Below are 15,965 nucleotides of genomic sequence, written 5' to 3'. Positions count from 1 at the left end.
TTCCCTAAAAGGAAAAAGTCTTTTTTTTTTTTTTAAAAAAAGGAATAAAAAACCCCAGATAACATCTACTCATACCCTATAAAATCCCAAATAGAAAGTTTTTAAGGAAACACAGGGCCATGGTCTAGAAATTGTTGTCAACATCCACCAGGAGCTCTGGATTAATATGTCAGCAACATTATCTGTAATCTGCTTGAAGCAGCTTACACAGCTCTAGTTTTCTACGGGAGACACAAATCAAAGCTGTTGATTTGAATACAAATAAACAAACAAAAATAATCAATCCTTTCCATTCATTAATTAGCCACCACAATTTAACTTTAATTTACTTGTGTAACACAGAATTATGAAATCTGCATAAAGGATCCAACTCCCCAGTTGTGGTATAAAACACAACTACAGTGGAGATCAGCAAGAATTATGGTCAAAAGGTCTATGTGACTGGGTTCAAACAGTTTCTTGTCGAACAAAACATGAACAAGGAATGAAAAAGACAGTCTTCCACATTAAAAAAGAAGAAGTATTTGCACGTGATTTCTTTTCAGTTAAAAAACATGAATTAAAGTTTGAAAAAGTATATTAATTTCATTAAAACAAAACAGCCTTAAAGTATTTAAAAGTTCATTCTACAATTAAATATATCCAAGATGTCTTTTTTTTAAATTTTGTTTTAATGATTTTTTTTCCTTTATCTCCAGTCCCCTCCCTTTAATCCACCATTCAGTGCTCTACTGACACAGGTAAATCAAATGCAAGAGAGCTTTTTATTTCAACCCACCCAGTAGCAATTAAAAAGTCTGCATTTTAAAAGCTTTTTAACAGCAATAATGTACTACTATTAAGTTGCTTGAATAGATGAGGCTTCTGCTTCTACAAAAGAGACTTCTTTTTTTCCTGTTAAAATTGCAAAACAAACTTGGGACATGACTTCATTGGCATTTACAACTGCTAGCTTTAATGCTTTTGCTGATGAACACACTGATGCTTTCCACGAATGCTATTGTTTAGATATACACGCACATTCTCCACAGCCATTTCCTTTAAAATTCTGCTCATTCCTTCCCCTTACCTGTTATTTGGATTTCCTCTTGCCTTCTCTTCCAGTCTCTCACATTCCTCCTGCTATTGCTCACTGCGCCTTTCAGATGCTTAGCTGCATCTCTTAATTCTCCACCTGTTTCTTCCCACCTTCCAGGTGCTGCCCTTGTTAACAGGGCAGAAGCAGGCAAGAGACACCTGACACTAGCCAACTCCATTTGCTCCTCCTGTTTGCAAGCAAAGGGACTTCAAGAGCCAGAGGCGAGGCATGCATGCCTTTGAATGCAGCAGCAATGCACCGCAGCCAGAGGAGCTGCTGCCAGAGAAGCAATTCATCCACCGCTGGTCTCCTCACCTCTAACAGATATGGTTTAACCACCCATATTACAGTTCTGAAACACACCGGCAATACCGTAGAACATGTAAATGGACTAGCCTGATATAAGTATGTTGCAAGAGAACAGGAAGAAAGGTGAAGTGTGAGATTACATGTCACTGCTTCTACAAGAGGATGAGGCTTTAGCACCCAGTTAGCTGCAACAGGCCAGGTAAATTCTGCTTTAAGGGAATACAGACACATGAAAAACACAAGATTTTATTTTCTGTATGCTGGCAGAAAGGGGAAACCCCCCTTCACTATTAAAGAAATACCTAAGTGCTGGGATAACTCTGAGAATAACAGACAAATTGAGCTGAGCTTTTGTTATTACATGACAAACAGACCAGCAAGCCACAAGCTATAACTGAAAGCCTCTAGGTCATAATTCCTGGCATTTTTTTAGAATAAAATAATGCAGGACCAAAGCAGAAAATATGCAATAAGAAATTCAGTAGATTATCTGAGTTCCAACCACTACACCACTATGAAAATAAAAGCAACAACCATATCTTTGCTTATAAGCAAAAAAGACAAAAAACTCTTTTCTGCTAATTAATGAATTCATTGAATAACCATTCAATAACATTTGAAATCATTCAAAGACCTCCTTTCTGTTTAGCTGTTTGGGTTACTTAACACTTTCATATAGCATACTTTGACTTTATCCACTCCCAACCCACTTATGTTAGTCAATTTTGACTTTTCATCTTTTATCATTTACAGAGAACAGGTTATGCAGAAAAAAAACCAATACAGAGCAATCTTCAAGATTGAACCAAAGAAAACCTACTCAGCATCCCTGCTAAATAAATATCTATCAATTGTACTGTGCAGCAGATTAGACATGTAAAGTGACAAGCTCTCAAACACTTGTGTGATGTAATTCATCTCAGTGTTGAGGAGATCAGAAATATTTCACAACATACAAGTTCACTAGATCCCTGAAGTAACTATACATAGAAAGTTATCAAATTACATTAAAAGCATTAAACAGGTGATGAAAGGAGAATGTCCCATGCCAATCTACAGCAGAGCATAAGGAAGTAGTTCAACAGTCCAAAATGAAAGCATCTTCATTTTGAAAGGCAAAATAACCTACCAAAGACAAACCAAACAGCTTCCAGTAGTAATAAATTAATACATTTCCCTCACAAACACAGTTGGTTTGTCAGTGTCTAACAAAGTAAAAATACAGATGGCTCCACATCTAGCCAGTCTCAAGTAATGCAGGAGAGAGAAAAAGGGAAAGAGAAAATAGCTTTTCAGTTTTCCTTGACAAAAGCATTACACATTTTCTCCGCAGAGGCAGCAGGAACAGCACACGTCTCTGCCACACAGTCCCTCATGCCCCTTTTTGTTGCTCTAAGCCTCCCACGTGTTGCATGACTGTAAAACTGTCAGGTCAAATCCTTGTCACACATTGTGGGACTGTGCTCTGCTCATGGGGTACCGCTCCAATTGGTTAGCTAACAGTCAGGTTGACTGAGCACATGCGATGTAGCCTTAAGCAACCAAACTCATCACAACCGTTTGTACAAAAGGCATATTAGAAGTGTGTGTTTGGAAGGGGGGAATAAAATTCATTTTAGTTTTTTTAATGAGGCAAATTATGCTTTTCATGTTTCAAGTGAAAGAAAATAAATCTTACGGTCTTCATAACCATATCATTTAACATAATAGTATTAAAGATTGCATGTCATAAACTCACATGAGCAACATTTGCTTTAATGCGGAATTGTATGACTTTCCCCCTTGTCAACATTATGCAAGCTACTACGCGAAAAATGGCACGTCCTTTTTTTAGGAACAGCTGCAGCACCAGAGGGTAACAGAGATCAATTCAAGGAACAACGACAAAAATTACATTTAACAGGATGAATGAACACATTCCTGTGCAACTGAAGCAGTTCCTTATTCACAAAAATCTTTATTACTACAAGCATTAAGGTTAAAAAAAATGTAGAACAAGTGGGCAACATTGCAAATTGATTTAATTATAAATTATAGCTGCAACCCCTATTTCATCTTAGGAGTGCATGAAGGAGAGATAGACCGTACATGCAGCTTCCAGCTCACACATGGATTTCAGCAAGAACGGAGAGATCTGTTCATCCCCTTGCAGACCCTCAATACTAGAGTGCCACAAAATAGCAGAAAGATACGAAGCCAAAAGCTATATTGTTTCTTACAGCATGTCAGGGGGCTTAAATAGAGATTAAACTGGGTTTGGGTACCTTTATCTTAGGGGAACTGAAGTCTAAGCGGTTAGGCTGCCAGCCAAGGATTTAGAGGAATCAGGATGAATTTCCAGCTCTAACACAGACATGTTACTTTATCTGCATTAACTCCTCATCTACAAAATGCAAATAATCATTACCTCAAAGAGACCAGTATGAGAAATACTTTACCGAGATCATGAGATACTTGAACACAAATTGTATCAAAACTTGACAAGTACCGGAAGTAGACAATTACTTAGACAGCACAACTTAACCGCACAGCTCATTTTTCTTTAAAAAAAACCAAAACAAAACCACAAACAATCCACCAAGGACTTTTCAACATAAAATAACTGGGACACGTAAATATGCCTGGTGTAACAAATATGTGCAAAACTAAATCAACAGCTACATAGCAGGTGAACAATCTTCAGATTTAAATTCGTGTTTAACAATAAATAATTCTAATTTAATTAGGGTTTTGGGTTTTTTTAAATTAAAATTTGAAGTTTAGAGAACAGACCCCAGCATGCTCAAGCTATGACCTGCAGAACTTTTCTGCTAAACCAGGACAACTAATCCAGCCTGCAGGACACACATCAGGTCCAGCCCTATGATAAAGTATTGGCCTGCTCGGACAAGAAGTAAACCACTATAGTGCCTGACCTAAGCTTTAACCTATTTAAACAAGTGCGGAAGTATTGGATCACAGAACTCCTCAAGGACTGCCATGCATTTCTTATGAATCATCACACACCTTGAACCAAGTTCTATCTTAAAAATATAATCCTACCATGATCTCCCAGACTAGCTATAAGCTACACCTGGGGTAGCTTATACTTATACTCTCATCATGAGAAGAGACATAAATATCAAACTAAATATATATTTCCATATATATATTAGCTGCTGATGTTCCAGAGAAAAATCAAGCCAGGACCACAGAAGTCCCAAGCCATGCTCCAGAACTACATCTGATGATGCACCAAACCAGCAATCATCATCTCAGAGCTGCAGGAATATAATTTCCGTTTTGCTGTGTTAGTTTCCCACCTCGCAATGTCCAATTGCTGGTTTGGTGGAAGCTGTAAAACTACATAAAAGTTGGAAGAAAAATAAAAATTTTTAAAAAGTAGTATTTTCAGTCTTATAGCTTCAACTACAAAAAAAAAATCATCACATCTGCCATTTCTAAAATTGTTAAGTTCTACTAACACTAATTCTATTAACAAACAAATTACATGTTTCTTTGCTTAGACTACCAGCTGTCCCATACACAAAACACTTTCATTGCTTTTGTTTCTTCTTTATTCAACCTGAAATATCTTAAATTGGGAGGGGTTGTTTTTAAATGTTGTTTTTTCTTGTTTCTATCCAAATACAGTCTGAAACTTTTAAATAAGTAAAAAGGTTGTTCGTCCTTTTCTAATATAAAAATAAGTAAATTTTAAACCTATGCTGAGATAATCATTTAAATACATAGAGAGAGTACCGATCTGGTTTATAATGAGTCTTGTAGTTTGAAATACATAGAGAAAACCTGTCCCATAATTAACAATTTAGATCACTATTGTAACAAAGCTTTTATGTTTTATAAATATCCCCATCTCTTAAAACTCTATTCATTTTAATTTGTAATGTAATGTACATCAACTGCAGGAAGCGGAAGGTATTTTAGAAAAGGGAAGTTGTATTTTAAACAATAGAGTATATATTAGGATTTCTTGAAAAACATACAGGTTTGAGGAAGCAACAATAATACACTATTTGCCACATTGAATAGACAACTCAAACCCTCCTCACTTGAATAACTACATATTTAAAAGTAGGTTCTCTTGGGTTTTAATTCAAAAAGCTTGGTTTTGTGTATTCCTAAGTGGTCTTCAAACGGTTATCTGCACCATAGCACTAAGGCATATAAATACTATTTCCCTGCAGTGTGGCTTCTGTTCACATTTTTAGAGAACATAGACACGTCAATCCTAAATACAAGTTCTTGCCAACTCATAAATTTGCTCTGGTTTAGGGTTTTTTTTTTTCCCTAAAAGGAAAAAGTCTTTTTTTTTTTTTTAAAAAAAGGAATAAAAAACCCCAGATAACATCTACTCATACCCTATAAAATCCCAAATAGAAAGTTTTTAAGGAAACACAGGGCCATGGTCTAGAAATTGTTGTCAACATCCACCAGGAGCTCTGGATTAATATGTCAGCAACATTATCTGTAATCTGCTTGAAGCAGCTTACACAGCTCTAGTTTTCTACGGGAGACACAAATCAAAGCTGTTGATTTGAATACAAATAAACAAACAAAAATAATCAATCCTTTCCATTCATTAATTAGCCACCACAATTTAACTTTAATTTACTTGTGTAACACAGAATTATGAAATCTGCATAAAGGATCCAACTCCCCAGTTGTGGTATAAAACACAACTACAGTGGAGATCAGCAAGAATTATGGTCAAAAGGTCTATGTGACTGGGTTCAAACAGTTTCTTGTCGAACAAAACATGAACAAGGAATGAAAAAGACAGTCTTCCACATTAAAAAAGAAGAAGTATTTGCACGTGATTTCTTTTCAGTTAAAAAACATGAATTAAAGTTTGAAAAAGTATATTAATTTCATTAAAACAAAACAGCCTTAAAGTATTTAAAAGTTCATTCTACAATTAAATATATCCAAGATGTTATAACATGTAATAAAATATAATTTGGTAGTTCTAAAAGACTAAACCACATCCAAAATGTACTAACATAAAACTAGATACTCTTAATGAAAGTATAAGCAACAACATTAAAGAGTGCTTTTAATCAATTGGTGGTTAGATTTGCAGAAAACATGAACTCTGTTAACAACTACAAAATCATATACCTTCAATGAAAACAGGACAGAAAACTTACCAGTTATCAAAACCAAGGTGACAGAGTAGTATTAGGAGAATATGTTATGCAACTCCACTCTTAAACCCACCTTAGGTAAGTAAGGTTCTTAAGTGTATGCCTGATTAAACACCTGTGTAACACCACTGGCATTTTGCTCAAGTGATTAAAATCAGGTATTTGATTAGGTAGCCTATTTAATCAAAGACTAAGTTCTTAGGTATACAAACATAGGTAACCTGTTACCTACGTTTTTCTACAGTCTCACATTTTAATGAGATTATCGTCTGATTTCTTGAAGAGCACTTTCTTCAGTAGAGAGTTTTGGGAAATTAATATGCACAAGTGTTTCCTACAAGGAAAGCATGCCAGAGATTTACTAAATTAAAATTCTGTGTTTGAGACTACTCAAAATAGCCACAATTAATAAATCTGAAAAATGATTTTTTTCTTAAATAAACCTTTCATGCCTTCCCTTTCAGCTTCTCAGATTCAAGGTGAATATATCCATACACAAAATGAAATCCGTTCCAGTTGTGTTTGAAAATAATCAACATCTAAGAGACAGAAAGATAGGACTAAGTGGGATTATTACTTCCTGGATCCACCTCTCTGACATATATCTGACCTCCCCTGTGCTCAGCACTCATTCTTCTTTCTAATCTCCCACTTCCTCTATCTCCCCTTCACAACACAAGACAAACCTGCTCAGGGTCTTAAAAAATAACACCAAACCCCACACAGATACCCCCAATGACCCACCTTTCCTCTCTGGTCACTGCTCTTTGTCCCTTCCATGCCTCAGCAGTTTAGAACAGCTTTTTTGCAGTTCTCCAGCTCCACCCTCAGTTCCCTCCCATTTTGCTCCTGCACTTTATACCCCACAGCATCTGCTCTTAAAGATCTTAAAGGCCTTTCTATAGCTCAGCACTTGTAGCCCACACTCAGCCTGCCTCCTCAGGTGGCTGGGCAGCCAGCCACCTGGGACACACCCAGCCATGCTGCTCTTGCCCCTGCTCATCTTCCACAACTCTGCATCCCTAGGTTCGCCTCCTGCTTCTCCAGGCACCTCTTCAACAAGGCGATAAGATATGCCTCCTCTCTGATTTTCTACAGCTTTATTTGCCACTTGCTATCAGAAGACCATCTCCTACTCCCACTTGGTGCCCATGTTTCTTGGCAACTTGCTCAGTTGTCAAACCTTCATACCTTCCTCTAACATTATCCCTCAGGTTTGGAAGGGCCACCTCATAAACACATGTAGTGATTTCAGAGATAAGAACAATAAAGAAAGCTCTTCTCTTGACCATACTTACAAAAAACCACTGAATCTGGTTAGACAGCTGGTGGACTATCAAGCCTAACATAACTAACCTAACACCTCAGTGAGACTAGTGTTGCAGTAACCCTATGTATGCATTTACATCTATTTTTAAAATGCCTGGTTGTGCTGTCCTCTGCCCAATCCCCACAACTGAGGTGGCCTTCAAAGCTGCACAGATAAAGTCAGCCAACTGCAGACACATGTTAGCACAGTCAAATGAGTTACTACTCATCAGCCAAACAACAGCAACTCTCTTGATGGCCACTTTGAGAATATTCCACATGCAAATTCAAATGTGATGGTGACCATGGTTACTAATGGTAAGCAGCAGGTCATTAAGCCTTGCAATCATACCCTCCATACCCAAGGAGTTACTAAAACAGTTGCCTGAGCTACAGCTATGCCACATGAAGTCTGTGAATGTCATGGCTTTCAGCAGAGGAGCTGTAGGAAACTCAAGGGTTAAGTAGTATTCAAGCTCTTTGGGCCTTTTTAAAGTTTTCTGTAGGTGTTTTTGTTTTGTTTTTAAAGCCATTTGCAGCAGGACACCTATAACTAAGAAAGCAGCAATTGCCTTGGTTTTGTGGGTGATTCAAATGAAAATGCAGAAAGGGCAGTAGAAATTAACATGGGATCTTCCCAAGAGTAGGAGTAAGTCACAGAAGTGAAGCAGGGAAAGCAAATAAACAAGACTGCAACAACAGATCCCTGTCAGTTAACCCTAAAACTTTCTTGCAGACCAGCAAGCACACAGAATTGAGAAGTTTTGGAGTCTGACTATATGGCCCTACAGCCCATTTACAATAGCTTGAGGATCAGAATCCTGAAATCAGCACTACAGTAAGTATAATGTATCTGGAGCAGTAAGAATTTAAACCTTACTGCAGATTAAGAATTGCACTTTTTCCAGAAAGGGAATAGGCAGCTATCTCCAACTGTTATTACAATTATCATCAGAAGATGACAGACGGTTAAAAATATGGTGTTTAATAAAAGCGAATTCTGAATTTTACCCGATATTTGCGCTCAGTGTTCTACAGTAGCAAATTCTTTCAGCTGCACACAGCTGAAGGCTTGACAATATACACAAAATGATGAATTTCACAAGCAATGCAGTTTGTGGACTTAGCAAAACAGGGTGGGATCAAAGAACATCAGAAGAGCTAGGGACGCAGATAACTAGAATGAACTTTACCTCGCCTTTCTCAAGGGAAAGATAGGGTGAAAGTCAGATGACAAGAATACCACGGACATCAAGAACAATGTTCAAAGGAAGTAATCAGGGCTTTCAGACACCATGCTTGGGCCACAGACATGATGAAGTAGTCATTACTGAGTGTCAGTCTAAGTCCAGTCATTTTGTGAAGAGATATTTCAAGCTACCATCCCAGGTGACAGACACCATTCTCACAAATACAGTGGTAGGTGTAAGCATTTCCATATGTCCATGCAAAACAGCACCAATACTTCCTCACCTTTACAAAGGCCACACAGACAGACTACCCCAGTCTAGCTCACAGCTGGACTCAGCAGTGAATATGTTTGTCTTCCTCATCCCGTCTTCAGAAGGATGGAAAAAAGGCACATATGAACTAAAACTATAAAACTATAAGTAAACTCCATCCTCTGAAAAACAAGCATTCAAGAAACACAAATTCAAACCTAGCATCAATATGACTAAGAAGCTAGAAGGAGTCAGGCATCTTGTAGGTTGTCCACCTAGAAGAAAAAAGTCAGTAGCAAGGTCTAGTATTTCTTGTTTATGTAGAAGTCCTGTTCCCAAAACAAAGGAAGAATAAAACATCAAAAGAGTATTTCATTGCTCAGAGCCCTCAAGAATCTGTTCAGACATCAACTGACTTACATCCCTCTTCTCAAAGCTTTCCATGGGACCACACAAATGAGCAGTAGCTCAGAGCACACCATCTTCCTCAAAATGAATCGCTTCCCCCCACTAACCATACCTACTGCCAGCAGAACCAATATTTAGCAAACTCCTTAGCAGACAGAGCACATTCCTGAGCAGCTCTGCGTTTGCCTTTGCTTTCAGCAGTCTCATACTTGCAGATAGTTCATTTTTGTTTCCACAATTATCTGGGTATAGCCACTGCTGTTTTAGTTCAACCTATCACAGCTGCATTATAAAAAAAAAACCATTCATTAACATGCATTCACTAGCTGTCAGTAAACATGTTACCACAAGACTGAAGTTCTATGTCTGTGAATGTTAGCGAGATGTCTCTAATAGTGGAAAGGAATTCACACACAACCTCCTTCCTGGTGTCATCCTGTCCTTATCTCCACCATCAACCATCCTGATATCCTTCCAAGAACTCACACATTTCTGTGAATATACTGCATTTCCCCTGCTTCTCACTGTAATACCCGTTTGTAAGGCTCAAACTTCTAAGCTACACCTCCTAGTACCTAGGCCATCTTGTTACGGATGTACTTGATTTTTTGAAAAAATGCCTTAAAAGCTTCAATAACTGATCTTCTCTAGAAAAACAGACATTACTTTCTTATTAGGGGTGAGTTTAGAACAAAGATAAGCAAGTTAATCATACCTCTGAACATATCACCATACTGTACTGTATAAGAAACTGGAACAGTATTAGCACTGCTAACTCAAGATATTAACCCTAAACTAGCATTCAGCTTTAGGCCTCAGTTGCAGGAATCAGGTTGTTACCTCCTGCTTCTTCAGATAACTCCTTTCTGCAGCTCAGAGTAAATGTTGACAACAAACTCTCCATGCTGCAGTATCAAAAGAAATAAAATACTCCAACATTTTAAAATCCTTTTAAGTTGTCTGTGCTGCACTGGCATAACATTTACATTGTTATTGTTAACATTCCCAACTATTTTACCGTTATCAACTCACAAATCATTCAAATTCCCCAAAGTTATAATTATTGCTGGCTAATTCTACAACAGCTGTGAGAAATGCTATTCAAGCTAGAAAGCCTTTCTATTTGCAGGATTTGCTACCTGCAAAAGAGCTAGATGAAAGATTGGTCTTGTAGCAATACATTTGCTAACCTAAACACATTTCACATTTTTACACCTGGTGTATTAGAAGTATAAAGTCAGTTAGGGTTAATGCAGCATTCCATACCATTCTAAGTTTGTCGACACAGTGCTTGGGAAAGGCCGGTGCAGCAGCAGGCTCACAACCACTGCTGTGCTCGAACTTCTGAACAGGGTGTATTCTTCTAGCACCACCTCAGGGGCTACTGATTCACCAGAGACCACACCTTTACCAATTATTATTCCTCTTCAGTGACCCACAGGATTAAAGAAATCTATTTAACCACCCTTACTTTACATGTTTTGATGAAGCCTAGAAGAAAGAGTAACAGTGAATTCAATTCATCCTGGACCATAAATAATTTCTAACCATAAGCAGAAGGGAGAGACACTGGCACTGTGAGTATGCAGGTCCCCTGTTCTACAGTAATAATCAGGTTGTGAGGTGTTATTTTACTACAAAACAAAGTACAGGACCAAGAGAGGAACAACCGAGATTTGAAAACAAATCAAAAATCTAAAATGCTATTTTGAATGGCTGTACAACACACAGTTCAGTACAAAATTCAGACAAATGCATCTTCCTAGATTTTCAATTCAAGGAACCATTTAGTACATATAGATGTATCATTTAAAACACTAGTAGGTTTTCCAGTCAACTTTGAAAACAAAGAAAGAGATATGTTAGTCCTGACAATTCTCACTAATTTCAGTGAGATTTTAGGAAAGATGTGAAAGCTCGTCCCTCTTTTGGGACAGTATTCTTTTACATATTTTAGGGAGATATTTAAAAGCCTCTCTGAAATCTCAGGCTCACTGAAGAACACCAACTAAATTTATAATGATTAAACAAATATATGCTGTCACATCCCATTGTTAAAAAAAAAAAAGAAAAAGTCAGCAATAGCAGATAAAACTGCACAAATGCCAGAGAAGAGCTATTAAGACACTGCATATGCCATTTCAGTCATATTTGAAACAATGCAGTAAACACATTAAAGCAGGCTTTTCCACTCAGGATTGTTTAATCCATACTGTAACAGCTGGAAGCAAAACTTTGAGAGGAGGGTTGAATTTTGTTTGATTGATTTTTTTTTTTAAACCCACTTCTATTGTATGAAAAAGGTTTTTTGTTTTAAACAGTTTACGAAATGATTACCCAAGAGACATTAATTGATGAAAGCAGTTGCGAACAAAAGCATGCACCTCTACCATAGCTGCCCCAAACTTTACATTTCACAGATCAAAGGATGACTATGGCTTTCTGGAGTGTATAGCTGATACAATTTGATGACTAGGTTACAACCTTGTGAGTCTGAAGGAAGGTATTTATTTGTGAGGAAATGAGAAGCTAGTAACTTGAATAGAGAAACATTTAAGGAATAGCAACGTGAAAATAAGCATAAGTACACATTACTTCAGCTCCAATATTACTATTTGTATTTAAAGTTTAGAAACATAATTGGTAACACCTTTAAATGATTACTACTACTTGATATTCATTGATTGGTATGAGATAGAGACTGATACCAACCCTTATTATACCTAAGAATGTAAGCAAGTAAAGGGGTCTCCTACTCTGATGAATTTCTCTAATACAATCAAATTCCATGTTCTTCTTTTAGTGATTTTGTATCAAACATTTCCAGTTTTCACATTTAAAAATGAAAAAAAGAGCATTAATAAGTGTCAGCCTTAACACTGATGTGAACTTCCTCCATCTTTCACTGCCAAAAGATTCTGCACTCTAATAGGTATGCGATTACAACTATTTAAACCAACCTGCACAGACGGATGTTTGGATAAGTAAGGAGAGTTTTAAGTTCATTCTGAATTGTGTTATCTTTACAATACTAATAGGCATTAAAAAAACCCCCACACAAACCCCCTGTTTTTAATTATTAAAGTGAAGAGACATTATCTACCTTAATATGCATACAGGAGATTTCCAAGTCATATCTCAGAGTAATGCCTCTTTGTAAAGGAGCTAGTTATGAAACACTCCAGAAAGACTTGGTACTGTGTGTCTTGATCATGCATTGCTGGAGAGAGTATATTGGAAAAGTACAGTAGAATCCCATTTTAATTACTCATCTTCCACAACAGTAAAGAAAGGCTCTGTAAAACATTTGCTTCCATACAGAGCAGATACTAAGCAAGATCAGACTGGGGGAAGGGGAATGGGGAAGCAACTTAAACACCTGCCTGCTATATCAGAGTCCCCAGCAGCTTTTCATTCATAAAACAGTGTTGAAATTGAGATGATCATTGAGGTTAACAGCAGCTGAATTTAAACATTTACAGTATAAATCACCCTCTGCCCTGATGTTTTCCCTCTGTGAAACAGGTGCTAAAATGTTTTCTTACTAGCCACCATTAAGACAAGAAGTGAGAAGTTCTTCAATATCTAAATCAGAGGTCAATTAAACAAGAAAGGTGCGGCTGTGGTTAAGGAAACAGAGAGGAGATGCACTCAGTTCCTATAGGAAGAGTTTGAAGTGAGACCACGATCACTCTTGAGCTGCAGCAATCCTTTATAGGTCCTCCAGTGAGGCAGCACTGATTTTATTACACTGACCACTCTGCCACAATACTTATTCCCCTTAAAAACTGGTGGGTTATATACCAGACTATGACCAATGGTGCAGCCCAACACACAAAATGAGTGTTTCTGCACTTAAGCAGAAAGAAGAAAAAGTTCCCTCCTCTCTCCTGCACACACACAAAAAACCAAGTATCAGCTGGACAGTATCTCCACACCACAGGGTAATTTTCCAAATTTTTCATTATTAATACTGAAAACACCACAGCCCAGAAGAGCTTAAGTTCACCCTTTAATAGTTTCCTCTAAATATGACATTAATATGTCTATAAAATCAGTGAGTTAGCATATTTTGTTCTCCATTAATGCTAGTAAAACCTTTTGCTCTAGCTCCCAGAGCAACCCACTTTCTCAGGCTGGATTTAACACTCCATAAGCCGGATAGCAATGCTACGTCAACGGATATCTTAGGCAAGATGCTTCCCCCTGTTTTAAGAGGGAAGAATCAACCCTACCTCAAAGTAAAACTCAAAAAAACTCACACATCACATATAGGAAAACAGAGGAGTGTGTGCGTGTGTGACTGTGTGTGTCCACATGTATTTGCATATATACACACACACAGAGCCATCTTTTGTGGGAGGCATCTATTGTAGCATTGCAATAATTATATTCCTATATATGTGCAATATACATATACGTAGGTATAATGGATGTTATATATGTGTGTGGCTATAATACATAAATCGCAAAGCTACAATAGATGCCCCCACAAAAGATGGCTGGCCCTAGCCAACACGGAGTGGCCTGGGCCAAAACTCACACCAAACTTGCCACCACGCAAGCCCCGGCCCGCATCTCGCAGAGGCCTGGCGGGGCGAGGGGTGGCGGGCCCGGCCGAGGGGAGGCCGCGCCGGGCGGCCCCCCGCCGCGGGAGGGCCTGGCCAACCCCACCGCCTGACACAGCCGCCTCCGCCCCCGTCCCGCGGCCCCCACGGCGGCGGGCTCGGCGCGGCCGCGGCGGCCTCCCCGGCGCTGCGATGGCCGCCGAGGGCGGCGGGGGCCGGGCGCTGCCCCGGGGAGGGAGCGAGGCGCCCGCGGGGGCTGGCGGCGGGGATGCCGGCGGACACCTGGCGCCGCGGCCTGCCGCGGGCGCGGACGAGGGGCCGCGGGGCAGCGGCCGCTCCGGCCCGCCCACCTGCCTCCCGCTGGGCAGCACGCCCCGCGCCCATCGGCGCGGCGGGCCGGACCTGCCTCCCTTCCCCCGGCCTCTGCAGGCGGCCGCCGATCCTCTCACCCGCGCGGTCAGGCCCGGCTGGGCTGCGCGGAGAAGCGGGACGCCTCAGCAGGTTACCCCTCACACCCTGCCGCGCCTCACCTCAGCCGGCCGGGCAGCCTCCCGCGGCGGCGGCGGGCGAGGACGCAGGCGGCGCGGGGATGAGAGGAGGCGGCGGCGGCGGCCGAGCTCCCTAGCAGCGTCCACGGCGCTCACCTCCGGCTTCGCCCGGTCCTGCTGCCCGGCGCCTGATATCATCTCCCCCGGCGGCCTCCCCGCCCCTCGCCGCTGACGCACTCCCGCTGCTACGCCTCGAGCCGCCGCCGCCGCTCGCCCCGCGCAGCCCGCCATGGCGGCTGCTGGGACCCTGCGCCGTCGCGCCCCCGGCATGGCAGGTAGTGTGGTACCTGCCCCATCGCCGCCCGCCACGGCGGTTAATGTGGTACCTGCGCCATTGCTTACCGCCGTGGCGGTTAGTGTGGTGGTATCAGCTCTGCCGCCCCCCGCCATGGCAGCTAGTGTGGTACCTGTGCCATCGCTCACTACGGCGGCAGGCCTGCTACCTGTTCCATGGTCAGCCTCGGTGCCTGTGGTGGTACCCGCGCCATTGCTTACCATAGTGGGGGTGGTGGTACCTGCTCTGTGGCCCTGGCACACAGAGGGAGCTTGGGGCTGCCTTGGAGATCGATGGTACCCACAGGGAGGAAGGAGCAAGGCCACGCGTCGTCTCCTAGGGCCGGGCAGCTCACCATGAGGCTAGGGGTGAAATATCCCCTCTGCAAGAAAGGTGGCCTCACGGCCGCAGCCAGTAAGGGCTGCCTCCCCATCTCCGACAGACACCCACACCACGGGCCAGCCCAAGACCTCACTGCTGCTCCTGTTCACCAGACTGGGGGGGCTGACTGAACTGAATTACTGACAGGAGTGTGTTTTCCAAAGGAAAAAGGCCGGCCCTGTTCCCCAGCACTGACCACCACTGGCCACAGCACCTGAGCATCCACCCCCAAGAAGACCTGCGTGCCAGGGAGCTGAAGAACAACAAAATCAAACAAGCGTTCTTGCGAGAGGACAGCACTTGCCCTTGACTCGGGCTATGCAACGAACCCTTGCTTTATAGCGTATGATCCTTTGCTCTGAGTTGGAGAAGTACTAGGTGCACAGCTGTGGTTGACATCAGTGGGACAGAGGAGGCTGGGCACAAAATGGGGTCTCTGCCCAATGTGGGGGACAACGGTCGTTCCATGGACTTCTCAGTGCTATCTGCCAAAGATAAGTTT

At 41.0% G+C, this 15,965-nt stretch overlaps 1 protein-coding gene across 2 annotated transcripts in view; it reads right to left on the bottom strand.

Moving 5' to 3' along the window:
- FAM169A (family with sequence similarity 169 member A) overlaps nucleotides 1–15,039 on the bottom strand; it is a 38,551-nt gene extending 23,512 nt beyond the window's left edge. Inside the window, exon 1 of one of the 2 annotated variants that reach the window (XM_076363245.1) lies at nucleotides 14,905–15,039. In XM_076363245.1, coding sequence (XP_076219360.1) covers nucleotides 14,905–15,039 — 135 coding nt within the window. The other variant, XM_076363246.1, reaches the window with a different exon arrangement.
- Between the last annotated feature and the right edge of the window lie 926 nt (nucleotides 15,040–15,965).

This window comes from Aptenodytes patagonicus, chromosome Z, assembly GCF_965638725.1.
Source record: "Aptenodytes patagonicus chromosome Z, bAptPat1.pri.cur, whole genome shotgun sequence".
NCBI lineage: Eukaryota > Metazoa > Chordata > Aves > Sphenisciformes > Spheniscidae > Aptenodytes > Aptenodytes patagonicus.
The sequence above is the reverse complement of the archived record's forward strand: the minus strand, read 5'-3'. Positions and strand labels throughout refer to the sequence as shown.